We start from the raw sequence: 26,819 nt of genomic DNA on the forward strand, positions 1-26,819 counted from the left end.
ACAATATTATATACCGTGTATGTAAGAGGGATCTCTGGTTACAACGGGTTTTGAGATAACCAGAGATCCCTCTTACATACACTGCATATAATATTGTGTTTCTGTATTGCTGCCGTACCCGATGAAGGACCCCGAGAGGTGGGAAATCTTGTAACATCTCAACAACTTGTTGGTCCAATAAAAGGTGTCATACCCACTCCTCCCTCCCCCTCCTGTGTTACTGCGTGTGATAAACATGAAACTATACCCAGAGTTTTATTTGACACGGTTCTATTTTTTTTTTTCTTAAACGAAGATGCGTTCGCAGGAAATATACGCCAAGTTTAAAAAAAAAAAAAGTGTTAGATATATTTATATACACACTGTAAATACTGTGTGTGCTCATGTATAAATATGTATCAAACATAAACCAGACACATATAAATAAGTATATATTTGTACGTTTTGCTTTTCAGGAAGATATTTTACCAGGAAAGATACATTGAGATATTAATCTTGTGTTCATGTACACACACACACACACACACACACACACACACACACACACACACACACACACACACACACACACACACACACACACACACACACACACACACACACACACACACACACACACACACACACACACACACACACACACACACACAATGTTACCAGCAGGGCAGCAGAAGAGCAAAAGGAGGCAGCACTCTTAAAATAAATATATAAATTATATATATATATAAGGCGGGGTTGCAGACCTGCCTAAGACATGCAGATGAGCATACAGCTATATTTGCATATATATATATATATATATATATATATATTTCTCTGACTCTGGCCATAAGATGAACGATCTGAGGGTTGCCATACTCAAAGGTAATCTTAAAACACCGACAGAGAGACGGTTGCATGAATACAAATTTATGCAACTGTTCGGGACACTTAGCAGTGGCCTAAACAGAGATCGAAATTTTATGAGCCATTACTGACACAAGTGAACTCTCTTCCCATGAGCGCTATAGGCCATGTCTGTACATACTGTGCTATATGTATGCACACACAGCTGTCTCTCAAACATACTTATACTCCTTGTTTTTCCATCCCTATACACCAATAGGGACCACATAGTATCCACACACACTTTTAGTTATGCTACTAACTCTCACATTTCCACACCCACCCACACCATTTATATACGCTCCCACTCAACACACACCTTTTGTAAAGCACTGTATATACTGTGGGCTCTCCATTCATGTTAATTCACACTGATACACATACACACTCTTTCATCACTTGCTTTCAGGAACCTTTTGACACCTCCAGCCATAAAACACATCCACACCGGGGGAAGGACCAGCACAGATAACATTCCAATAGACATTGTTTATAGTATAGCTTTTGCTTGCTTCATTCATTGTAACATCGCCGAAAGAAGAGATCAGTGTATCTCGAAAGCTCGCACAAATAAAAGCATTTCGTTAGCCACAGAACGGTATCACCTATTTATTTTTTGATTATTGAAGCTCGGCTAACACGGTACTGATACCTCTACATGAATATATATATATATATATATATATATATATATATATATATATATATAAAATATAAAAAACCACAGCATGTATACAAACATACACACAAACACACAACACACAAACACACACACACAGTTTGAGAGCCCCCTGCTATGTACTGAGGGAGTCTTACCCAGGATACAGTCCCAGATCATCTTGAACACAAAGGAGTTCAGGAACGAGGAGATGGTGACCAGCTCCTCCACCTTGAATGAGATCTGCTCTTCGTACACTTCAATGTCATCGAGGATCCTGCCAGAGAGAGATCCACAAAGATGGACATTTTAACGTGCTCTTAAATACCCAACATGTTGCTTCCCTTTCTGCTGATGTTACCCCCACCCCCTTCAGACCCCCTCTCACACGGGGCTATCCACGGTGGCCGTTCTGGTCTATTTTCGGTACTATTTCACAGGGAATGGCTCGTAGTTTAAAATCTGAACTGGATCCTATCCTAGCCTTACACCACATCATGGCTTTTGTTCTGGGCTGCAAACACATCCATTCCCAAGTTCTTTTGCTGAAAGATCCATCTAAAACGCCCGGATTTCTGGCAACTTTGTAGCAATCTAATAGTCTCTTGTAGTATCGGTCTCTTGGGTGGTGAGGATTTGGGTATCTCCGTAACATTCTTCAGAACATGTGGAATAGCAAGTAGGGAAAATGGGGAGACTGGGAGGTCAAAAAGACCCTCATCTGTGGTCAATGTTTAACCTTTACAGTGCCATGGGGGTCAGCTGGCACCAGAGTGCCACTGGACATCCGACACCTCCTCATCGTTTGATCGCTCCAGTAGTGACCACATGACTGGCACCCCGGGCGCCGGAAACAGAAGTGGAAGGGGCTCCACCACTTCTGTTTAAATCGGTCTGGCTAATCCATCAACTTGATCTGCCCCTAAAAAAACAAGCAAGTGTCCAGACCATACCACGTACGTCATTAGGGGTTCTCTAAAGGTTAAGAGACTCACGTAATTAGGTGCCTGGAACAGTCACAGAACAGAACCAGCATGGCCAGCAGTCTCCTGGACTCATCTGTGTCGTTGCTCAGACACTCCAGGAACAGTTTCAACCCTCCCTGAGGTCCCAGCTCGCAAATAAAGGCCCATAACTTGGGCAGAAGGTCGTCGAGATACGTGAGACCTAAAGATCAAATGAAAGAGCTCAATCTCTCCTGGAACCAAAGTGAAAATGATTAACAGCACATTGATGGAGTTATACGAGGATAGGGTTAGATATGAGGCACCTTAAACTCCTTCCATGGCAGGGGAATAGGGATTGGGTTAAGGATTCGTATACCACTACACTCTCTCTACGCTCTGCTCAGGCCGGTCTCCTCTCCATCCCAGGTCACTACAGCTCTCTCACACCTACAACCCTTCTCAACTACTGCATCCTACATCTGGAAGTCCCTATCTCTCAATGTCCTCCAAACACCTTCTCTCTTTAACTTCAAACCCCATCTGAGAACTCACACATTCAACAAAGCGTTTACTCACTAACTGCAAGACTGCTACTCACTAACTACAGTGTGCTAATACTCCCCCTAACCAATGCACTGAAATCTACTCCTACTGTCTCTGCACAAGCCAATTAGATTGTAAGCTCTTTGGGGCCAGGACAGCTTTCTCCCAATGTTACAATTATGTGTTGAAGCACTTATCCCATCTGTATTATATATATATATATATATATATATATTATAATGAGCATCCCGCGTTGTGTCACTCTGGCAATATGCCCTACTAACCAGTGAGTATCTGCAGTCGGATCTGCGTGAGCGTGGTCAGCGCGGTCTGGTACAGCACACAGACGCTGCACACTTTCTGGACTTCCGCAGAATCCACGCGCTTTCCCCCGATCGGCTTCAGGATGTGACGGACAGAGGCGGATTTCTGGAACGCCCGTTTAAAGAGATCTGCCGACATTGTGCAAACCGTGAGAGTTGGCTAGGACAAATCCTGTTATTCACTTTACAAGTGTTAATAAGAAGTCCCCCCCCGAGTGATACCACTGATCAATAACACACCTATTGCAAACGTTTGTTATAAGTGGCAGGGTCCTAAGGGAAAGGTTAGGTGCGGCAGTTTGAGCCCTTCCTGGGGTTAATCATATCTATGCAAATAAAGGGCAGCTAAATTAGTGCATGGTCAACATCAGGGGGTTCTGCAAGACGGTGTCAAGAGAGTGCACCTAATCTACTACATCAGGGGGTTCTGCAAGACGGTGTCAAGAGAGTGCACCAAATCTACTACATCAGGGGGTAGGCAACTCCAGTCTTCAAGGGCCACCAAAAGTCCAGGTTTTAAGGATATCCCTGCTTCAGCACAGGTGGCTTCATCAGCACAGGGGGCTCAATGAAAATGACTGAGCCACTGAAGTCGGGAAATCCTTCATACTTGGCCTGTTGGTGGCTCTTGAAGACTGGAGATGGCCATCGCTGGTCTATATCATAAAGCTGTTTCGGAAAGATAGAAGGACCTTAATATGCGCGGCTTGGAGGGGAGAGGGGGAGGGGAGAGGGAGGAGGAGAGAGGGGGGAGGGGGGAGGGGTAGGGGGAAGGGGAGAAGGGGGATATGATTGAAACTTTCATAAGGGGTTTAACAAAGTGCAGGAGGGAAGCATATTTCAGAGAAGGAGAAGAGCTAGAACAAGAGGTCGTACTCTGACGCTGCAGGGCGGGAGGCCCAGGGGAAGTGTGAGGCAGTGCTACTTAGCGGAAAAGATGGTGGATTAATGGAGTAGCCGCTCAGCAGAGGTGGTCAGTGCTAATACAGCCAGGGCAGGTAAACATGCATGGGATAGACATATGCACATCCTACGAAAGACAAGGATCAGATAGGGTCTGAGGCTTTACAGATGAGGTGGGCCGAGCGGTTCTGATCCGCTGTCAAACTCTATGTCTCTACACACTGCCATTGAAAAATATGTAGTGACCCAAAAGAGTGGTTGGCTCACTCGGTATGTACACATTTAGCACTCATCGCAACCCGACGCACAAACAGTGCGCCATGGATACACAATCCTCACTTCAATGGAAGCTTATTGTAGCGAAGCTGAACATGCTGTAAAACAAAGGCAGGTAAATGTCATTACGGAGGAGTGTGGGGCCGCGAAAATAAATACCTGTGTCCTTTGGGTTACACCTCCCTCCAAAGTCTAACTGGGCGAGATCCTCATCCTTTATATTGATCCAGAGATAGTCAATAACCAATAAACCATTTGCGGTTTGGACACCGGTAAATGGTTATCTGGTTACTCCCCGGATGAATTCCCTGCCTAGGATTTATATTGGGATAGAGTAAAATGGTGACCACCTACATAAATGGATGGTGCCAAAGTGAGACTCTGGCTCTGCCGTGTGTGTGGGGGGGGGAATCCGGTACTATTTTCAGAGTACTGTAGAGATCAAGACGTAACCGTTGCTCGCTACAACTAAAGACTCTGACCAAAAGATGCTGGGGGTCCTATTTATCACAAAATCCAAGATGTTCCTCTTAACACTGCCCAAGGTCACCCATATTACATAGTTACATAGTAAACCCAGTGTCGCTGTCATCAACTGTATGTGACGGAATAGAGCAGTTGTGGAACTATACAAGACCTTTCCTTAGGGAACGTGGGAGGTTATATCGGCTGCTGCTACATACAGAAACTGCTTTCTGACATACTCTACCCCAGCGGTTCACAAACCTTTATTGCACTGGGCATCCCACCCCCCCCCGATAGAAAATATTTGTGCTGCGAACCCCTAATTAATAAATCTTATTGCCGACTCCTCAGACTGTCGCTAACAGAGCTGTGTGACCGATCCCAGGCAGTGTCGTGTCCTGGGCTCGCGGGGGGAACACGCGCTTAATAAGGCCCCAAACTGCACCTCAGTGTGTGCAGGCAGCATGGGGGGTTATAGCTGTCACTCACTGCAGGAGCTTCCAAAGTCACGTCCCACAATGCCTTGCCGCTGTGTATGCAAAGCATTGTGGGGAGCGACTTTTGAAGCTCCTGCTATGACAGTTATACTCCCCACGCTAAGGTACAGTTTGGGGTCTTACCAAGTGCACAGTTCGCACATGGGCTCAGGACCCCGTTACACAGCCTGGGATCCACCATTAGAGATTATTTTTGGGTGACCCCTTGGGAGACGCCTCACAAACCCTTCGTGGTTACCAAACCCTTTGTTGGGGATCTCTGCTCTACTCTATCACTTGTTAAAGGAATGACAGGAGAAAGAGACCTCACTTTTCATGGGCAGGTTGTTCTGTGGGGAGGTGCTGTGCGAGGGGGCGTGAGACGCGTCCGAATTCTCCGCCAGCTTCTTGCTGAGGACCTCCCGGAACACGATGCGGATCATGGGTGCGCCCCACAGGTGCTGCAGCTGCTTGGTCAGTAAGGGCATGGACTCATTGAGGCTGGAAGGAGAGCGGGAGGAGAGGGAGAGCGGCTCAGGTGGAGGTCTATTGTCCATCTACGGGGAAGGAGGGAGTTATGGGGGAGATATCACATCTATGGGGAAGCGCGAGGTTAGTGACGGGGGGGAAGCGCGAGGCTAGGGACAGGGGGGGGGAAGCGCGAGGCTAGGGACGGGGGGGAAGCGCGAGGTTAGGGACGGGGGGGAAGCGCGAGGTTAGGGACGGGGGGGAAGCGCGAGGTTAGGGACGGGGGGGGAAGCGCAAGGTTAGGGACGGGGGAAGTGGGAGGTTAGGGACGGGGAGGGTGGAAGCGCGAGGTTAGGGACGGGGGAAGTGGGAGGTTAGGGACGGGGAGGGTGGAAGCGCGAGGTTAGGGACGGGGGGGGAAGCGCAAGGTTAGGGACGGGGGGGGAAGCGCAAGGTTAGGGACGGGGGAAGTGGGAGGTTAGAGACAGGGGAAGTGGGAGGTTAGGGACAGGGAAGCGGGAGGTTAGAGACAGGGAAGTGGGAGGTTAGGGACAGGGAAGTGGGAGGTTGGGGACAGGGAAGCGGGAGGTGAGGGACAGGAAAGTGGGAGGTTGGGGACAGGGAAGCGGGAGGTTAGGGACAGGGAAGTGGGAGGTTAGGGACAGGGAAGTGGGAGGTTAGGGACAGGGAAGCGGGAGGTTAGGGACAGGGAAGCGGGAGGTTGGGGACAGGGAAGTGGGAGGTTGGGGACAGGGAAGCGGGAGGTTAGGGACAGGGAAGCGGGAGGTTGGGGACAGGGAAGCGGGAGGTTAGGGACAGGGAAGCGGGAGGTTAGGGACAGGGAAGCGGGAGGTTAGGGACAGGGAAGCGGGAGGTTAGGGACAGGGAAGCGGGAGGTTGGGGACAGGGAAGCGGGAGGTTGGGGACAGGGAAGCGGGAGGTTAGGGACAGGGAAGTGGGAGGTTAGAGACAGGGGAAGTGGGAGGTTAGGGACAGGGAAGCGGGAGGTTAGGGACAGGGAAGCGGGAGGTTAGGGACAGGGAAGCGGGAGGTTAGGGACAGGGAAGTGGGAGATTGGGGACAGGGAAGTGGGAGGTTGGGGACAGGGAAGCGGGAGGTTGGGGAGAGGGAAGTGGGAGGTTAGAGACAGGGGAAGTGGGAGGTTGGGGACAGGGAAGTGGGAGATTAGCGAGAGGGAAGTGGGAGGTTAGGGACAGGGAAGCGGGAGGTTGGGGACAGGGAAGTGGGAGATTAGGGACAGGGAAGCGGGAGGTTAGGGACAGGGAAGCGGGAGGTTAGGGACAGGGAAGCGGGAGGTTGGGGACAGGGAAGCGGGAGATTAGCGAGAGGGAAGTGGGAGATTGGAGACAGGGAAGCGGGAGGTTGGGGACAGGGAAGTGGGAGATTAGGGACAGGGAAGCGGGAGGTTAGGGACAGGAAAGCGGGAGGTTGGGGACAGGGAAGTGGGAGATTAGGGACAGGGAAGCGGGAGGTTAGGGACAGGGAAGCGGGAGGTTAGGGACAGGGAAGCGGGAGGTTGGGGACAGGGAAGCGGGAGGTTGGGGGACAGGGAAGCGGGAGGTTAGGGACAGGGACGCGGGAGGTTGGGGACAGGGAAGCGGGAGGTTGGGGACAGGGAAGCGGGAGGTTGGGGACAGGGAAGTGGGAGATTGGGGACAGGGAAGCGGGAGGTTAGGGACAGGGAAGCGGGAGGTTAGGGACAGGGAAGCGGGAGGTTAGGGACAGGGAAGTGGGAGGTTAGGGACAGGGAAGCGGGAGGTTGGGGACAGGGAAGCGGGAGGTTGGGAACAGGGAAGCGGGAGGTTAGGGACAGGGAAGCGGGAGGTTGGGGACAGGGAAGCGGGAGGTTAGGGACAGGGATGCGGGAGGTTGGGGACAGGGAAGCGGGAGGTTGGGGACAGGGAAGCGGGAGGTTGGGGACAGGGAAGCGGGAGGTTGGGGACAGGGAAGCGGGAGGTTGGGAACAGGGAAGCGGGAGGTTGGGGACAGGGAAGTGGGAGGTTGGGGACAGGGAAGCGGGAGGTTGGGGACAGGGAAGTGGGAGATTGGGGACAGGGAAGCGGGAGGTTGGGGGACAGGGAAGTGGGAGGTTAGGGACAGGAAAGCGGGAGGTTGGGGACAGGGAAGCGGGAGGTTGGGGACAGGGAAGCGGGAGATTAGGGACATTGAAGCGGGAGGTTAGGGACAGGGAAGTGGGAGGTTGGGGACAGGGAAGCGGGAGATTAGGGACAGGGAAGCGGGAGATTAGGGACAGGGAAGCGGGAGGTTAGGGACAGGGAAGCGGGAGGTTAGGGACAGGGAAGCGGGAGATTAGCGAGAGGGAAGCGGGAGATTAGGGACAGGGAAGCGGGAGATTGGGGACAGGGAAGCGGGAGGTTAGGGACAGGGAAGCGGGAGATTAGCGAGAGGGAAGCGGGAGATTAGGGACAGGGAAGCGGGAGGTTAGGGACAGGGACGCGGGAGGTTGGGGACAGGGAAGCGGGAGGTTGGGGACAGGGAAGCGGGAGGTTAGGGACAGGGAAGCGGGAGGTTAGGGACAGGGAAGCGGGAGGTTAGGGACAGGGAAGTGGGAGATTGGGGACAGGGAAGCGGGAGATTAGGGACAGGGAAGTGGGAGATTGGGGACAGGGAAGCGGGAGGTTAGGGACAGGGAAGCGGGAGATTGGGGACAGGGAAGCGGGAGGTTAGGGACAGGGAAGCGGGAGGTTAGGGACAGGGAAGCGGGAGGTTAGGGACAGGGAAGTGGGAGATTGGGGACAGGGAAGTGGGAGGTTGGGGACAGGGAAGCGGGAGGTTGGGGACAGGGAAGCGGGAGGTTAGGGACAGGGAAGCGGGAGGTTAGGGACAGGGAAGCGGGAGGTTAGGGACAGGGAAGTGGGAGATTGGGGACAGGGAAGTGGGAGGTTAGAGACAGGGGAAGTGGGAGGTTAGGGACAGGGAAGCGGGAGGTTAGGGACAGGGAAGCGGGAGGTTGGGGACAGGGAAGTGGGAGGTTGGGGACAGGGAAGCGGGAGGTTAGGGACAGGGAAGTGGGAGGTTGGGGACAGGGAAGTGGGAGGTTAGGGACAGGGAAGCGGGAGGTTAGAGACAGGGGAAGCGGGAGGTTGGGGACAGGGAAGCGGGAGGTTAGGGACAGGGAAGCGGGAGGTTAGGGACAGGGAAGCGGGAGGTTGGGGACAGGGAAGCGGGAGGTTGGGGACAGGGAAGCGGGAGGTTGGGGACAGGGAAGCGGGAGGTTGGGGACAGGGAAGCGGGAGGTTAGGGACAGGGAAGCGGGAGGTCAGGGACAGGGAAGCGGGAGGTTAGGGACAGGGAAGCGGGAGGTTAGGGACAGGGAAGCGGGAGGTTGGGGACAGGGAAGCGGGAGGTTGGGGACAGGGAAGCGGGAGGTTGGGGACAGGGAAGCGGGAGGTTGGGGACAGGGAAGCGGGAGGTTGGGGACAGGGAAGCGGGAGGTTGGGGACAGGGAAGCGGGAGGTTGGGGACAGGGAAGCGGGAGGTTGGGGACAGGGAAGCGGGAGGTTAGGGACAGGAAAGCGGGAGGTTAGGGACAGAGAAGCGGGAGGTTGGGGGACAGGGAAGCGGGAGGTTAGGGACAGGGAAGCGGGAGGTTAGGGACAGGGAAGTGGGAGGTTGGGGACAGGGACGCGGGAGGTTGGGGACAGGGAAGCGGGAGGTTGGGGACAGGGAAGCGGGAGATTAGCGAGAGGGAAGTGGGAGATTGGGGACAGGGAAGCGGGAGGTTAGGGACAGGGAAGCGGGAGGTTAGGGACAGGGAAGCGGGAGGTTGGGGACAGGGAAGTGGGAGGTTAGGGACAGGGAAGCGGGAGGTTGGGGACAGGGAAGCGGGAGGTTGGGGACAGGGAAGCGGGAGGTTAGCGAGAGGGAAGTGGGAGATTGGGGACAGGGAAGCGGGAGGTTAGGGACAGGGAAGCGGGAGGTTGGGGACAGGGAAGTGGGAGGTTAGGGACAGGGAAGCGGGAGGTTGGGGACAGGGAAGCGGGAGGTTGGGAACAGGGAAGCGGGAGATTGGGGACAGGGAAGCGGGAGGTTAGGGACAGGGAAGCGGGAGGTTGGGGACAGGGAAGCGGGAGATTAGGGACAGGGAAGCGGGAGATTAGGGACAGGGAAGCGGGAGGTTGGGGACAGGGAAGCGGGAGATTAGGGACAGGGAAGCGGGAGGTTAGCGAGAGGGAAGTGGGAGATTGGGGACAGGGAAGCGGGAGGTTAGGGACAGGGAAGCGGGAGGTTGGGGACAGGGAAGTGGGAGGTTAGGGACAGGGAAGCGGGAGGTTGGGGACAGGGAAGCGGGAGGTTGGGGACAGGGAAGCGGGAGGTTAGGGACAGGGAAGCGGGAGGTTGGGGACAGGGAAGCGGGAGGTTAGGGACAGGGAAGCGGGAGGTTGGGGACAGGGAAGCGGGAGGTTGGGGACAGGGAAGCGGGAGGTTGGGGACAGGGAAGCGGGAGGTTGGGAACAGGGAAGCGGGAGGTTGGGGACAGGGAAGCGGGAGGTTGGGGACAGGGAAGCGGGAGGTTGGGGACAGGGAAGTGGGAGATTGGAAACAGGGAAGCGGGAGGTTGGGGGACAGGGAAGTGGGAGGTTAGGGACAGGAAAGCGGGAGGTTGGGGACAGGGAAGCGGGAGGTTGGGGACAGGGAAGCGGGAGATTAGGGACATTGAAGCGGGAGGTTAGGGACAGGGAAGTGGGAGGTTGGGGACAGGGAAGCGGGAGATTAGGGACAGGGAAGCGGGAGATTAGGGACAGGGAAGCGGGAGGTTAGGGACAGGGAAGCGGGAGGTTAGGGACAGGGAAGCGGGAGATTAGCGAGAGGGAAGCGGGAGATTAGGGACAGGGAAGTGGGAGATTGGGGACAGGGAAGCGGGAGGTTAGGGACAGGGAAGCGGGAGATTAGCGAGAGGGAAGTGGGAGATTAGGGACAGGGAAGCGGGAGGTTAGGGACAGGGAAGCGGGAGGTTGGGGACAGGGAAGTGGGAGATTAGGGACAGGGAAGCGGGAGGTTAGGGACAGGAAAGCGGGAGGTTGGGGACAGGGAAGTGGGAGATTAGGGACAGGGAAGCGGGAGGTTAGGGACAGGGAAGCGGGAGGTTAGGGACAGGGAAGCGGGAGGTTGGGGACAGGGAAGCGGGAGATTAGCGAGAGGGAAGTGGGAGATTGGAGACAGGGAAGCGGGAGGTTGGGGACAGGGAAGTGGGAGATTAGGGACAGGGAAGCGGGAGGTTAGGGACAGGAAAGCGGGAGGTTGGGGACAGGGAAGTGGGAGATTAGGGACAGGGAAGCGGGAGGTTAGGGACAGGGAAGCGGGAGGTTAGGGACAGGGAAGCGGGAGGTTGGGGACAGGGAAGCGGGAGGTTGGGGGACAGGGAAGCGGGAGGTTAGGGACAGGGACGCGGGAGGTTGGGGACAGGGAAGCGGGAGGTTGGGGACAGGGAAGCGGGAGGTTGGGGACAGGGAAGTGGGAGATTGGGGACAGGGAAGCGGGAGGTTAGGGACAGGGAAGCGGGAGGTTAGGGACAGGGAAGCGGGAGGTTAGGGACAGGGAAGTGGGAGGTTAGGGACAGGGAAGCGGGAGGTTGGGGACAGGGAAGCGGGAGGTTGGGAACAGGGAAGCGGGAGGTTAGGGACAGGGAAGCGGGAGGTTGGGGACAGGGAAGCGGGAGGTTAGGGACAGGGATGCGGGAGGTTGGGGACAGGGAAGCGGGAGGTTGGGGACAGGGAAGCGGGAGGTTGGGGACAGGGAAGCGGGAGGTTGGGGACAGGGAAGCGGGAGGTTGGGGACAGGGAAGCGGGAGGTTGGGGACAGGGAAGTGGGAGGTTGGGGACAGGGAAGCGGGAGGTTGGGGACAGGGAAGTGGGAGATTGGGGACAGGGAAGCGGGAGGTTGGGGGACAGGGAAGTGGGAGGTTAGGGACAGGAAAGCGGGAGGTTGGGGACAGGGAAGCGGGAGGTTGGGGACAGGGAAGCGGGAGATTAGGGACATTGAAGCGGGAGGTTAGGGACAGGGAAGTGGGAGGTTGGGGACAGGGAAGCGGGAGATTAGGGACAGGGAAGCGGGAGATTAGGGACAGGGAAGCGGGAGGTTAGGGACAGGGAAGCGGGAGGTTAGGGACAGGGAAGCGGGAGATTAGCGAGAGGGAAGCGGGAGATTAGGGACAGGGAAGCGGGAGATTGGGGACAGGGAAGCGGGAGGTTAGGGACAGGGAAGCGGGAGATTAGCGAGAGGGAAGTGGGAGATTAGGGACAGGGAAGCGGGAGGTTAGGGACAGGGAAGCGGGAGATTAGCGAGAGGGAAGTGGGAGATTAGGGACAGGGAAGCGGGAGGTTGGGGACAGGGAAGCGGGAGATTAGCGAGAGGGAAGTGGGAGGTTAGGGACAGGGAAGCGGGAGGTTGGGGACAGGGAAGTGGGAGATTAGGGACAGGGAAGCGGGAGGTTAGGGACAGGAAAGCGGGAGGTTGGGGACAGGGAAGTGGGAGATTAGGGACAGGGAAGCGGGAGGTTAGGGACAGGGAAGCGGGAGGTTAGGGACAGGGAAGCGGGAGGTTGGGGACAGGGAAGCGGGAGATTAGCGAGAGGGAAGTGAGAGATTGGAGACAGGGAAGCGGGAGGTTGGGGACAGGGAAGTGGGAGATTAGGGACAGGGAAGCGGGAGGTTAGGGACAGGAAAGCGGGAGGTTGGGGACAGGGAAGTGGGAGATTAGGGACAGGGAAGCGGGAGGTTAGGGACAGGGAAGCGGGAGGTTAGGGACAGGGAAGCGGGAGGTTGGGGACAGGGAAGCGGGAGGTTGGGGGACAGGGAAGCGGGAGGTTAGGGACAGGGACGCGGGAGGTTGGGGACAGGGAAGCGGGAGGTTGGGGACAGGGAAGTGGGAGATTGGGGACAGGGAAGCGGGAGGTTAGGGACAGGGAAGCGGGAGGTTAGGGACAGGGAAGCGGGAGGTTAGGGACAGGGAAGTGGGAGATTGGGGACAGGGAAGCGGGAGATTAGGGACAGGGAAGTGGGAGATTGGGGACAGGGAAGCGGGAGGTTAGGGACAGGGAAGCGGGAGATTGGGGACAGGGAAGCGGGAGGTTAGGGACAGGGAAGCGGGAGGTTAGGGACAGGGAAGCGGGAGGTTAGGGACAGGGAAGTGGGAGATTGGGGACAGGGAAGTGGGAGGTTGGGGACAGGGAAGCGGGAGGTTGGGGACAGGGGAAGTGGGAGGTTGGGGACAGGGAAGCGGGAGGTTAGGGACAGGGAAGCGGGAGGTTAGGGACAGGGAAGCGGGAGGTTGGGGACAGGGAAGCGGGAGGTTAGGGACAGGGAAGCGGGAGGTTAGGGACAGGGAAGCGGGAGGTTAGGGACAGGGAAGCGGGAGATTGGGGACAGGGAAGTGGGAGATTGGGGACAGGGAAGTGGGAGATTGGGGACAGGGAAGTGGGAGGTTGGGGACAGGGAAGTGGGAGGTTGGGGACAGGGAAGTGGGAGGTTGGGGACAGGGGAAGCGGGAGGTTGGGGACAGGGAAGCGGGAGGTTAGGGACAGGGAAGCGGGAGAATAGGGACAGGGAAGTGGGAGGTTGGGGACAGGGAAGCGGGAGATTAGGGACAGGGAAGCGGGAGATTAGCGAGAGGGAAGTGGGAGATTAGGTACAGGGAAGTGGGAGATTAGGGACAGGGAAGCGGGAGGTTAGGGACAGGGAAGCGGGAGATTAGCGAGAGGGAAGTGGGAGATTAGGGACAGGGAAGCGGGAGATTAGGGACAGGGAAGCGGGAGATTAGCGAGAGGGAAGTGGGAGATTAGGGACAGGGAAGCGGGAGGTTGGGGACAGGGAAGCGGGAGATTAGCGAGAGGGAAGTGGGAGGTTAGGGACAGGGAAGCGGGAGGTTGGGGACAGGGAAGTGGGAGATTAGGGACAGGGAAGCGGGAGGTTAGGGACAGGAAAGCGGGAGGTTGGGGACAGGGAAGTGGGAGATTAGGGACAGGGAAGCGGGAGGTTAGGGACAGGGAAGCGGGAGGTTAGGGACAGGGAAGCGGGAGGTTAGGGACAGGGAAGCGGGAGGTTAGGGACAGGGAAGCAGGAGGTTGGGGACAGGGAAGCGGGAGATTAGCGAGAGGGAAGTGGGAGATTGGGGACAGGGAAGCGGGAGGTTGGGGACAGGGAAGTGGGAGATTAGGGACAGGGAAGCGGGAGGTTAGGGACAGGAAAGCGGGAGGTTGGGGACAGGGAAGTGGGAGATTAGGGACAGGGAAGCGGGAGGTTAGGGACAGGGAAGCGGGAGGTTAGGGACAGGGAAGCGGGAGGTTAGGGACAGGGAAGCGGGAGGTTGGGGACAGGGAAGCGGGAGGTTGGGGAACAGGGAAGCGGGAGGTTAGGGACAGGGACGCGGGAGGTTGGGGACAGGGAAGCGGGAGGTTGGGGACAGGGAAGCGGGAGGTTGGGGACAGGGAAGTGGGAGGTTGGGGACAGGGAAGCGGGAGGTTAGGGACAGGGAAGCGGGAGATTAGGGACATTGAAGCGGGAGGTTAGGGACAGGGAAGTGGGAGGTTGGGGACAGGGAAGCGGGAGATTAGGGACAGGGAAGCGGGAGGTTAGGGACAGGGAAGCGGGAGGTTAGGGACAGGGAAGCGGGAGATTAGGGACAGGGAAGCGGGAGATTAGGGACAGGGAAGCGGGAGATTAGGGACAGGGAAGCGGGAGGTTAGGGACAGGGAAGCGGGAGGTTAGGGATAGGGAAGCGGGAGGTTGGGGACAGGGAAGCGGGAGGTTGGGGACAGGGAAGCGGGAGGTTGGGGACAGGGAAGCGGGAGGTTGGGGACAGGGACGCGGGAGATTGGGGACAGGGAAGCGGGAGGTTAGGGACAGGGAAGCGGGAGGTTAGGGACAGGGAAGCGGGAGGTTAGGGACAGGGAAGCGGGAGATTGGGGACAGGGAAGCGGGAGATTAGGGACAGGGGAAGTGGGAGGTTGGGGACAGGGGAAGTGGGAGGTTGGGGACAGGGAAGCGGGAGGTTAGGGACAGGGAAGCGGGAGGTTAGGGACAGGGAAGCGGGAGGTTGGGGACAGGGAAGCGGGAGGTTAGGGACAGGGAAGCGGGAGGTTAGGGACAGGGAAGCGGGAGGTTAGGGACAGGGAAGCGGGAGGTTAGGGACAGGGAAGCGGGAGGTTGGGGACAGGGAAGCGGGAGGTTAGGGACAGGGAAGCGGGAGGTTGGGGACAGGGAAGCGGGAGGTTGGGGACAGGGAAGCGGGAGGTTGGGGACAGGGAAGCGGGAGGTTAGGGACAGGGAAGCGGGAGGTTAGGGACAGGGAAGCGGGAGGTTAGGGACAGGGAAGCGGGAGGTTGGGGACAGGGAAGCGGGAGGTTAGGGACAGGGAAGCGGGAGGTTAGGGACAGGGAAGCGGGAGGTTAGGGACAGGGAAGCGGGAGGTTAGGGACAGGGAAGCGGGAGGTTAGGGACAGGGAAGCGGGAGGTTAGGGACAGGGAAGCGGGAGATTAGCGAGAGGGAAGTGGGAGATTGTGGACAGGGAAGCGGGAGGTTAGGGACAGGGAAGCGGGAGATTAGCGAGAGGGAAGTGGGAGATTGGGGACAGGGAAGCGGGAGGTTAGGGACAGGGAAGCGGGAGATTAGCGAGAGGGAAGTGGGAGATTGGGGACAGGGAAGCGGGAGGTTGGGGACAGGGAAGCGGGAGATTAGGGACAGGGAAGCGGGAGGTTAGGGACAGGGAAGTGGGAGGTTGGGGACAGGGAAGCGGGAGATTAGGGACAGGGAAGCGGGAGATTAGCGAGAGGGAAGTAGGAGATTAGGGACAGTGAAGCGGGAGGTTAGGGACAGGGAAGCGGGAGGTTAGGGACAGGGAAGTGGGAGGTTAGGGACAGGGAAGCGGGAGGTTAGGGACAGGGAAGCGGGAGGTTAGGGACAGGGAAGCGGGAGGTTAGGGACAGGGAAGCGGGAGGTTAGGGACAGGGAAGCGGGAGGTTAGCGAGAGGGAAGCGGGAGATTGGGGACAGGGAAGCGGGAGGTTAGGGACAGGGAAGCGGGAGGTTGGGGACAGGGAAGCGGGAGGTTAGGGACAGGGAAGCGGGAGATTAGGGACAGGGAAGCGGGAGGTTAGGGACAGGGAAGTGGGAGATTAGGGACAGGGAAGCGGGAGGTTAGCGAGAGGGAAGTGGGAGATTGGGGACAGGGAAGCGGGAGGTTAGGGACAGGGAAGTGGGAGGTTAGGGACAGGGAAGTGGGAGGTTAGGGACAGGGAAGCGGGAGGTTAGGGACAGGGAAGCGGGAGGTTGGGGACAGGGAAGCGGGAGGTTAGGGACAGGGAAGTGGGAGGTTAGGGACAGGGAAGCGGGAGGTTAGGGACAGGGAAGTGGGAGGTTAGGGACAGGGAAGCGGGAGGTTAGGGACAGGGAAGCGGGAGGTTGGGGACAGGGAAGCGGGAGGTTGGGGACTGTGTAGGTCATTTGCATGAAAAGCAGCAATGCCAGGGGACATGGTACCCGTAATCCACGGTCTGGGAGAACCAGCCCAGCACCGGATGCCAGTGAGTGAGGTTGGACTTCTTCTGGGAGACGTATCTCTGGCAGTAAGACAGCATGTGGGTGAGGACGCCGACAAAGTGACCCGTCTCCTCCTCCAGCACCTTCTCCGTCAGGTGGCCTAGGTGAATGAGGTTACCTGAAAGAAAAGGACACAGACACCAGATAAGGACTCGGACACATTCTCCTAAACTGCCGTGAACCTTTATACTCAGTTAGATACCTGGATTTCTCACACACACACACACACACACACACACACACACACACACACGACAAATACAGGAATCTCTTCCCCCGAAGAGCATACAATCTAAGAGGTGCATCAGGAGAGAGAAGGTATAACCGCAGTGGACGGCAGTGCCTGACCACCACCACGTTTGGCCCGCGTCTCCGTGGGCGTGAGGAGACGAGGCCACGGGTCCCGGCTGACAACAAGATGAAACCACATGAATAACATGCCGCCGAGCCGCACCTAGCAAGCAGAGGGTGTGACTCCCTTCCAGGCACACGCACACGTCCCGGCACGGCTCCTCCCGGCTCAGGAACAGGATGAATTTATGGAAAAGCCCGTGAGATTCTATCACCGAGAAGCGCTAGAAAGAAACGCAAGCGTACACGTCATTTACATCAGCAGATAATACATCGGTAAGAACTGGTTCATATATAGCGCTGACAATGCACGCACGGACGGACGCAATGTTGTTGCAGGCGCAATATATTCTCTCCTCCTTACAAGGAACAATCCCTGTTAATGTACTCGGACTTAAAGCGCACGTGTAGCTGCTTTGGAAAGCCAGACGCATTTTGGCTTTGGTTTGGTTTTCAGGATATCCCTGCTTCAGCACAGGTGGCTCAATCAATCCCTGCTTCAGCACAGGTGGCTCAATCAGTGGCTCAGTCGAAGATTGAGCCACTTGTGCTGAAGCAGGGATGTCCTGAAAACCTGACCTGTTGGTGGCCCTTGAGAGCTGGAGTCGCCCACCCCTGTTTGAAGGGGAACTCCGCTACGGTAACCTAACTGCTGGAATTCCCCCTAGGCCGGCCGTGGAATTGCAATGCCCCCCGCCGGCGTCTTACGTCTGGTGTAAGAGTGGACAGGTGGGACACGATGGCCGGAACCGACATGATGTGGATCAGGAAAGAGCGCAGGAGGTTGTCGGAAAATTGCGCCGCCACCACGGGCCTGGAAACGGAGTAAAGAAAACACAGCACAGAAATGACCACGGCATTCGTTGGCGCATTGCGAGCGGTTCCGGCGCACGGTGGGGGGGGGGGTTGTCACTTTATTCTGGATGATGATTAGGCGTGTAATATAGTCCTCGCTGCTGAGCATGCGGGCGCCCGGCGTTGCACGTGGCGTGCGCGTTTAGTTGGTAGGCTGCAAGCGGTGACGCGCGCGGTTAGGGGGCATGACTCTGATGTCACAGCGTTAGGCCGCGCTGTGATTGGTTCGCGGCATGGCAGCAGCGCAAAAATACAACTTTATTGTATTTTCCCTGGTCTGCCGCACCACCGCTCGCGCGTCCCAAGTATACCAACGTCTGGCTAACACAGCCAATCATAATTGCCGCGTGCGCGCGCTATATTACACGCCTTACTGTAACGTAGCGGTACTGGCTGAAAGTAGCCGGCGCTGCTCGGGAATTGTACTGAGATTTATAACTGGATCATTTCATTTTTTAGTCTCTTAAAGCTGCAGACCCAGCAATATCCCACGTGTGTGTTTTTTATAAATCAGTTCTGTACTATGAGAAAATACTTGTAGCATTTTAAACAACTCTGAATGACATTTTTAATGTATTATAACGGAACAAGCATTTTTTGTGTTTCTATAGCAACCACTTACATAGTCACATCCCCTTTCTCTTCTGAAACGGGCCCTGGCACACCCCTTTTTGAACCCTGCCCCCTCTCTAGCAGTGCACCAATTGTATCTAGTGACTGCCTGGTCACATGATCTTCCCCACAGAACTTTGCATCTTTGGTCCTCTTCTGCTACACTGACAGCCATTTAGTGAACCCCCGAGCCGAATCTTCGCCGATCGATCAGCAACTTAGCTAATTACTTAGCATTGATGCACTTATTAAAGGGGGGGGAGGGAAGCTTGGACAGCAGCTTTAATGGAAACATTGTTATGTATTATTTATGGTAATGCTGTGAGGTAAACTATCATTTAGTTTTTTTCCATCAGGTGCAAAAACACACACATTTTTTGTCTCTGGAGCATCAAACATAAAATTGACCCATGTACAAAAGATGGATTTTCTAAATTCAATCAGCTACTTACAATCCTGCCCAGTTTAAGTTAAAATCAGTGCAGTTTTGAAAGGTTCAGTCCGCCATCTTGATTCAAAATGGCGTCCGACTGTATCCAAACAGACACAATCCTGCTCCCTGATCTCAGGAACTGTAATGCAAAATGTGGTTACGGTATCATAAGAGGAGTCCAGATGCCTAGCGACCAGACACACAGCGTTCCACAATAGCTGGTGTTTCCTAACATATATCAGGACACTTCAACACTTGGTAAATTAATGGGTTTTATGGTACCGGGGATTTTGGAGCCAAGTTGGTACAGAAATTAGGGGCCAGGCGTCAGGCTTGAAAATGACTAGCTTCCATAATAATAAATAATAATAACAACATGTTCTTGTATAGCGCTGCCAGTTTTACGTAGCACTTTACAGAGACATTTTGCAGGCACAGGTCCCTGCCCCGTGGAGCTTACAATCTATGTTTTGGTGCCTGAGGCACAGGGAGATAAAGTGACTTGCCCAAGGTCACAAGGAGCCGACACTGGGAATTGAACCAGGTTCCCCTGCTTCCCTGACAGTCAGTGTCTTTACTCAGAGCCGCTCCTTCAGCCCGTAATCCCACGCAATGGTAAAACAGCCCTTCCGGCGCGCGCCTCCTCTCACCGCTCAGCCATCGGTAGCTCTGCGACCCTATTTAACAATGCAATGACTTACCGTAACGCCAGAGAAAACAGGGCCGTTAAAGTGCCTTTGGATAGGGAGGGTCGGGATCTGGCCAGGCCATTGGTCAGCAAGATCTGGAAAGAGCATTTGATGCTTATTTTTTTACACACACACACACACGTTCTCTACCCAGAATCCTTTGCGGCTGCCCTGAGCTTGGTAGTCAAACCAGACTTTCTGTATGACATCACCAATCCCCAACTCGTTGACGGAGGGGGGTTGCGAGCACAGAAGGGGTTAATGTCAGTCTGCTCTATCTATATAAGGCTTATGGTTACAGGAATTCTGACTCCCTCTCAACGTACACAGGTAGCGAGTAGCTACCTCGACTTGGTTGCTGGCTTAACAAGTTTGGGCCTAACGGTTGAACTAAATAACCCATAATTACAAGAAGAAAAACATATACTAATGCACCAAATAATTTGGCACACTGGACGTGCATTGGGACGTCTCTGTGCGCTCTGAAAAGTAACCCTGAATTATTCCCCTATAATAAAGTATTAATAAGTATATCTTGGACAGTTGACCCCCTGATGCCCTACACACCTTTATTATTATTTTTTATTTTATTTTTCAAGACATAAACATCGTGGATATATCCAATTAATTCACATAGGGGTGCCTTACACCCTGTTTTTCCTTTACAATACAAAGAGTCAGAAACCCACATTATGTACAATGTGCCGGACTTTACAGGGGGTATAAATTGCTGAGAATGCAAGTGCACTCCCCTAATTTAACCTAGGGGTTCGCCTTTTCCTTATTCAAACCCATTTAATCCATGAAGAAAGGGATAGATGGAGAAAGAAGAAAGGGGAGAGTGGGAGGGAGAGAGGGGGGGAGGGGAGAAGTACACACCTTTATTTTAAGAGCTTGCCGGCAAAGACCCATATTCACAAAAAAAAAAAAGGTGCTAAGAATGGGAGTTAAGATGTGCTAAAGCGCAACACCGTTTGGTGAATATTGGCCTAAATCTCACGGCAGGCGATTTCGAGCGGCGCGGTGTTGAGCAAAGCGCGGCGATGGGATACTAGGAGCGATAATGAGAGCAGCATAGTGACAATGGCGGCGGTGGTGTGTACCTGTAGCACGGAGTAGAAGCCCTTCTGGTTGAGGTGTCCCATGATATTTGCACAGATATGGTTCATCGCAGGTCTCAAGCTTTCCCCTAAAACAGATCCCAACCGTTAGCAGCTGATCTCCCTGCCTGCACCAGCTATAAAACATAGAGGTCCCCCCCCCCCTTGTGACACCGTGGCAGGGACCTTCACCGACTCCTTATACGCACATCCTTCGTAGCACTCAGATTTCCAACCACCACATGGAAATAACATGGCAGCCGTCAAGGGTGGTGAGATAAATGAGGTAGGAAGGGGAGGGAGATGGGGAGCCGGGCTGGGAACAAAAGCCCAAACAGAGGACAGGCAAAGTACTTGTTTGATGTTAGCCAGTGCCAGCAGTGTCGTGCTAACACTCTGCAACTCAAATGATAAACACGTGTGTGACCCACGCACCTTTCCCCCGGAGGATCTTCCAGGTGGAGGCGTCTGTGAAGGTGACCAGCATGGTGAGGTAGACGGTGATCACCTTGGAGTCCAGCAGGATGTCCGGCTGCGAGGAGAACACATTGGAAATATCATCACCATGTCCGACCCATGGAAGGTGGGCCCCGCTTCAGCCCCAGTGGTTACAGAACGGGTCGGTTCTCCGTAGCACGGAGTGGAGCACTTGCCTTCAGCAGCTTGAGAAACTCACAGCAGTGCCACAGGAGGTCCTTGATCTGCTTGATCCACAGCAGGGTGAGGTCCTTCGAGAGCGCAATGGACACGAACCAAACCTGCAGGGGATGTGACCCGCGGGTTCAGTCCGAGCATACCGAGTAAGTTGGCTGTAGTTTTATCTAATTGGCACAGGATCGGTAACCCGCCCGTGTCCCACCGTGTCTACAAAATATCCACAAAGGATTTACAGATACTTATTTGTGCTTAGTTTAAACCTTCCATGGGCCCGCTCTGAAACCAGCAGGTAACAGAACAATTCAAGCAGGCGGATTACAAATAAATAAATAGGATTAAAAGCAGGGGGTCTCCGGAGCTGAACCCCCATTAATTTCAGCTCCGAGGACCCCCTGCTTCCCGAGATACTTACCTCCGAAGGGGGTGCCGGTATCTCGGCAGAGTTTAAAGGTCCCGCGTCACATGGGCCCATAGGAAGCCAAAACCGGACGACGTCACAGCTTCCTATTGGCCCGCAGGGTGTGGGAGCTTAGAAACTCCGCCATTACGTCAACCCCGCTAGCGGAGGTAAGTATCTCCGGAAGCAGGGGGTCCCCGGAACTGAAATGAATGGGGTTCAACTCCGGAGGACCCCCCCCACCCCCTGCTTCAATACTGTTAATTTGTTTTTTAATTGCCCGCTTAGATTGCTCCTTTAAATGCGTTCCCGAGATACTTACCGGTCAATGTACCGCCGGTACTTCCTGATTTAAAGCGCCATTTTGTTTCCCCGGAAAGGGACGGCAACGCGCTGCTCTTACCGGTAAGTGTCTCGGGAGGGGGACCAAGGGGGGGCTCTGGAGATGACAATATTACGGGTCAGCTCTGGGGAACCCTCTCTTCCCCATCAGGGTAAAAAAAAAAAAATTTAAATGGGTGGGTTCAAATAAATAAAAGAACAGGATCAGACGGGACTGCCGCTTTACGGTGTTTTTTGATCCCTGGAAAGATAAATCCGTGGTGACATTGAACAGTCGGCACACACCTTGGGTTCGGTTTCGCAGTCCATGCTGCAGAGGATACAGCGACACAGCTTCTCAAACCTCTGGAAAGACACGAGCGAAGACGAGTCGTTATCAAGATAATGCGCTTGGCTCCTTCGCGATATAAACATTGTTTTTTTTTTGGGGGGGGGGGCATCAATATTAACCCTTTGAATGCCCTAGGACATAGTTACTACGTCATGCAGGTCTGGAGTCTGTTGACAAAGAAGCTACGTCCCCGTCCCCCCCCCCCCAAAAAAAGAAATGCTTGTTTTTTTAGGCTACGATTATACAGGAGCTGCTGGGCGGCAGCGCGATGCGGTGTCGTCACCGCTGCGATCCGGCAAAGCGGCAAGTTGCACTGCAGGCAGGAGGCGGCCGGAGGAGACAGGGAGGCGTGGCCGTGAGCCCTCATTGGCTGAGCTGCTCACGTGACGCAGCCGTCGCCTGCCAAGAACAAATTCCTCGGTGGTGTCTCCAGCCTGCCGCCCTGCAGTTCAGGAGCTGCGCGGCCGTCGCCATCGGTATGTTTGGTTACATTGGATATATGCGCTTTGTTTTTCAGCCGCCGGGCGATTTTAGGTATAAATCCCGGCCTTGGGGGAGATCGCGTTTCTATGGTGCTTAAGACGCCATCTGCACGGATGGCGCACGGGAGCTTACAATCTTACGGTGCTGCCTGCGGCACGCGGCGATAAGTGCGGAGACCGGGATGTGAACACTTTAATGGCCGTGAGAATGACCTCTGATCTAACCCTCTCCCCCACCCCAGAACTCCCACCCCTTCCCCTCCCCCCCCCCCCCCACACTTAAAAATGTTATTGATTTTTCATCAAGTCAAGCGAACAACAAGGTCTGTGCATCGTCTTAACTCCGGCGCAGCGGGGTGTAACCATAACTTAATGCCGGACTAAACGGCAGAAAACCTATTTGATAACGTAAAACATAGAACATCACATTGGGAGGGTAAGATTGGGAAGGAGGGGGGAGAAGAGTAGCAGAGGTCTTGTCTGTGTTTTAACTCTGTGCCACAGAGTGTACATATTCCTTCAGTTCTTTACGTGAAGTGTCGTCTGGAGCGTGGCTAGGCCCTCATATACACCTGGCCATTTTCTTGGCCTAAACCCCTTCCTCTCAGGGCCTCTCCGCCCGTCAGTGTAGAACGCATCTAACACTGTCATAGCCAAGCGGTGCCAGTGTCATTAACTAAACTCGTTCATTTTTCCATCTGGCAAACAAACCAAATTCTGTTTCTAATTTTATCAATAGATAAAATGTCATTTTGTTTCCGCGATGCTGCGATCTCGCACCTCGTTGTTGTTGCCAAATGTGCAACTAATTTATTTCCCACTCTGGCTAGTTCCTGCGCTGGTTTATTTAGCAGGAAAAGCCAGGGGGTCCCAGGGAATTTCGAGGTCCAATAACCTCTACAGCCAATCTGGAATTTGCTCCCATATTGGGGCTATCCAAGGGCAGGACCTCAGCATGTGTAACGGATCCGCCAGCTCTCCACATTGTTTGGGGCAAAAGGGGGAGTAACCCCGGATACATTTTGAGAGTTTTAATGGGGTGAGGTACCACCTCATCATTACCTTATATGCATTCTCCTTTAACGTTGTACAAATAGTGCTTAGGCTATCTTCTTCCATTCTTCCTCATCCAAACTGGACCCTAGGTCCCTTTCTCACTGAGACATGTAACTTGGTTTCCTAGCGAAGTTTGCCCCAGAACAGATCACGTCTCTGTACATCCGAGAGGTTAGTCCCCGTGTGTCATTCCCCAACACACAGAGCGTTTCAAAATTCGCCCCCAGGAACTTTTGCGTACAGACTGGTTCATATTGAGACTCACCGCCCGGTCCTGCTTTACTCGGAATATTACTAACAGCTTGCGGGATATTTTGAAGATGGAAAGTGCGTTCGTTTTGCTTGAACCGCATTCCGCGACTTCGAGAAACGCGTCCACTTCTTGTCTGCGCTCAAACAAACAAAAAAAAAGGCGAGACAAACACAAATTGAAAAGAATTATAAAAAAGGAGGAGAAAATGATTTAATGCAGATCTCTTCAGTACAAAGTCAGCTAATTCCAGGGACCTGATTAAGGGGTCACATCTGGGTGATTGACACCTGTTTTACCCAAACCTGACACCTATGTGTATATTTAATGTGTGTTAGTGAGACCTGGGAGGGGGGATTGCCTCTGGCTGCTCCCTTGTGTGAGATGTCCCTGTGTGATCAGCAAGAGCTTGTACAGCCAGAGTCCCACCTCCCCACCTCCCCTTATCTTTACTGGCTCTCTGATAAGGACAGGGGGGGTAAGGAACCCCCTGACTGACAAACACTTCTCAATTTAGAGGCCCCGAAGAAATTCAACTGGCCAACTACATGGGATTAGGCCTTTAACGCCTTCAGTGGTAGAGGGACCAGCATTGCTCACTGTTCTCCCTAGTTTTATTATCGCGGTGTTACAATCGTAGGGTATACCGCCCCACCTCACGTTACTATATTTCAGGCCGGGTGCAATCCGATTGAGTCGTTACCGGATTTCCTTCTGCAGCCGACATCTGCACAGGAACCTTCTAATGAGGGCCTGGATTTTGATGGCAGCTCTCTCCCGCTCTTTCAGGCCTTTCCTCTCCTCCCGCGCCTGCCGGGCCTTGTCCAGGAACTGGGCCTTCGACATCTGTGTGGCTCCAAACATCGTTGAAACCTGAAAACGGACGAAAAAATACGTAGTCACCGAATGCGCCGTTTCGATATGGTGAAGGCAGGGCCCGGTCGGTGTCTACCTAAAGTGACCAACGTCTGTGCGGTTCGAGGATTTCTAGAGGAACGTTCTCATTCCTACCTATGAGATGCCAACAATCAGTGGGACTGACTCCCACTGACACCTGTTCTCTTCACTGGCTGCCAGAAACATGGCAAATTTATTTCAAGGATTGCCTTGATGACATTCACAACTCCACATGGCCAGGGTCCCAGTTCCCATTCGCCCACTTCTATCTGCAGATGAAGGAATCCGAACAGTTCCCAGAATGTCTGTGACTTCCTTCGGTGCCCGAGCTTTTAGCCGCGCTGCTCCCACTCTCTGGAACAGTCTGCCCCGTACAGTCCGAGACGCCCCCTCTTAGGGAATCTATACAAACAGGCTCAGGCCCTAACCTGGTTACCCAGGCATTTCTTTAATGAACCACAACCTGTCTGGCATCTAATAGCTACAGCACCGTCCCATCCTGTATTGTATCTATCCTTGTGTTCGGTCTGGTTAACAACCTTAAATGTTTTCTTCTTTTTCCCTTTTTGTAACTGTGAGGTGATTTGAGTCCCGTTGGGAAAAAAGCGCGATATAAAGTTATTACTCATTATCAAATCAGTGTGATGCGCAGAAAATGTGACGTTTGACACGTCTTAACATATAGCATCTTCAGTTCCTTCCCTGACATCAAAGAGCGAGAAATACTGTAAATGTGTTTCTGCAGCTCTGCCCCAAATCCCAGAACCTCCTTCCTTCACCCCATTGTCACGTCTTATAACGATTATAGTGCAGAGGCACTGCGGTAGAAACGTTACCACTTAGCAGGTTATCTAAAACGCTGATCCACATTAATCAAGGAAGAAAATCCTGTTAGTTTCAAACCGAAACGTCTTTCTTTGGTAAATCTTCAGTTAATAGGATTCCTCCGTGTTTAGTCGGAGGTTTAGGATTGAAATACGGTGGAGAATTCGGAACCCGCCCTACTGGATCCTCACGACGGACCTGCCCCATTGCTCACCCGATATACAAAACAAAAATAAATACAACAGAGAATAAGAATATATCTCACCTTATGGCTTTAATTTGGAAGGAACAAATTCCCCTACTGTCACAGTCGCATCATCATCATCATCCCACGCCGTGATTTGCAGCGGTACAGTCTATTATAAAGAGCACGCAAGCATTAAAGGTAGGTAAACCCTTTATAAAACCAAGGGGGTTATTCATGACACTGCAATAGTGCCAATCGGGGCAGCCGTTGAAATCAGTGGGAGTTTTCCACACAAGAGTGCTCGACTGGCACTATTGCCGCTTAGTAAATAACTCCCATGACCTTTAAAGGTTACAGAAAATGGTGTGTGTGTGTGTGTGTGTGTGTGTGTGTGTGTGTGTGTGTGTGTGTGTATACACACGATTTATACCCACTGAATTGATTGGTAAATCCTTTTTTTACAGGGGACAGTTGTATTTGTGATGTTGTTTCTGAAGCTGAAGTGGGTCGAGATCCTTTAGCGATCCCTCTGGCTTCTGCTTCTCTAGGTGCAGCAGAAACCTGGCCTCATTCTTCTTCCTATGCCACTGGCGCCATATAATGTACATGGTATGTTATACGGGACAGGGCCGTCATTTCATGTATGGAGCTGCCCTGTAATGTGTATGTATGGAACTGTAACCACACACCTGCAGTGCCTCACTGCCCTCACCTACAAAGATATTAAAAATCAATGACGTTGTCACATGTAATGTTCTCTGGGGGGGGACGGAGGGAATCCCAACGCTTACAACGTGTCCCGCCAGGGGATGTCATCAACAACTAACGAAGTCA

The 26,819-nt window shown here is 53.9% G+C and overlaps 1 protein-coding gene across 7 annotated transcripts in view; it reads right to left on the reverse strand.

Moving 5' to 3' along the window:
• Positions 1 to 26,819, reverse strand: part of UBE3B (ubiquitin protein ligase E3B) — a 46,029-nt gene that overhangs the window by 18,329 nt on the left and 881 nt on the right. For 5 of the 7 annotated variants that reach the window (XR_012787763.1, XR_012787764.1, XM_075568773.1 and 2 more), the window contains exons 2-16: positions 26,064 to 26,154; positions 24,780 to 24,949; positions 24,092 to 24,212; positions 22,243 to 22,302; positions 21,215 to 21,319; positions 20,997 to 21,093; positions 20,565 to 20,650; positions 19,474 to 19,556; positions 17,581 to 17,686; positions 16,976 to 17,096; positions 16,462 to 16,639; positions 5,808 to 5,977; positions 3,318 to 3,485; positions 2,539 to 2,710; positions 1,702 to 1,820 (exon numbers count right to left, since the gene is read on the reverse strand). Coding sequence is in view for 5 of the 7 variants with exons in the window: in XM_075568773.1 (XP_075424888.1) it covers positions 1,702 to 1,820; positions 2,539 to 2,710; positions 3,318 to 3,485; positions 5,808 to 5,977; positions 16,462 to 16,639; positions 16,976 to 17,096; positions 17,581 to 17,686; positions 19,474 to 19,556; positions 20,565 to 20,650; positions 20,997 to 21,093; positions 21,215 to 21,319; positions 22,243 to 22,302; positions 24,092 to 24,212; positions 24,780 to 24,940 (1,747 nt within the window). In the remaining 2 variants the exon portion in view is untranslated. Of the gene's footprint in view, positions 1 to 1,701; positions 1,821 to 2,538; positions 2,711 to 3,317; positions 3,486 to 5,807; positions 5,978 to 16,461; positions 16,640 to 16,975; positions 17,097 to 17,580; positions 17,687 to 19,473; positions 19,557 to 20,564; positions 20,651 to 20,996; positions 21,094 to 21,214; positions 21,320 to 22,242; positions 22,303 to 24,091; positions 24,213 to 24,779; positions 24,950 to 26,063; positions 26,155 to 26,419; positions 26,573 to 26,819 lie in introns of all 7 variants that reach the window. The other 2 variants (XM_075568774.1, XM_075568776.1) reach the window with 1 other exon arrangement.

The sequence above is a fragment of the Ascaphus truei genome, chromosome 13 (assembly GCF_040206685.1).
Source record: "Ascaphus truei isolate aAscTru1 chromosome 13, aAscTru1.hap1, whole genome shotgun sequence".
Lineage (NCBI taxonomy): Eukaryota > Metazoa > Chordata > Amphibia > Anura > Ascaphidae > Ascaphus > Ascaphus truei.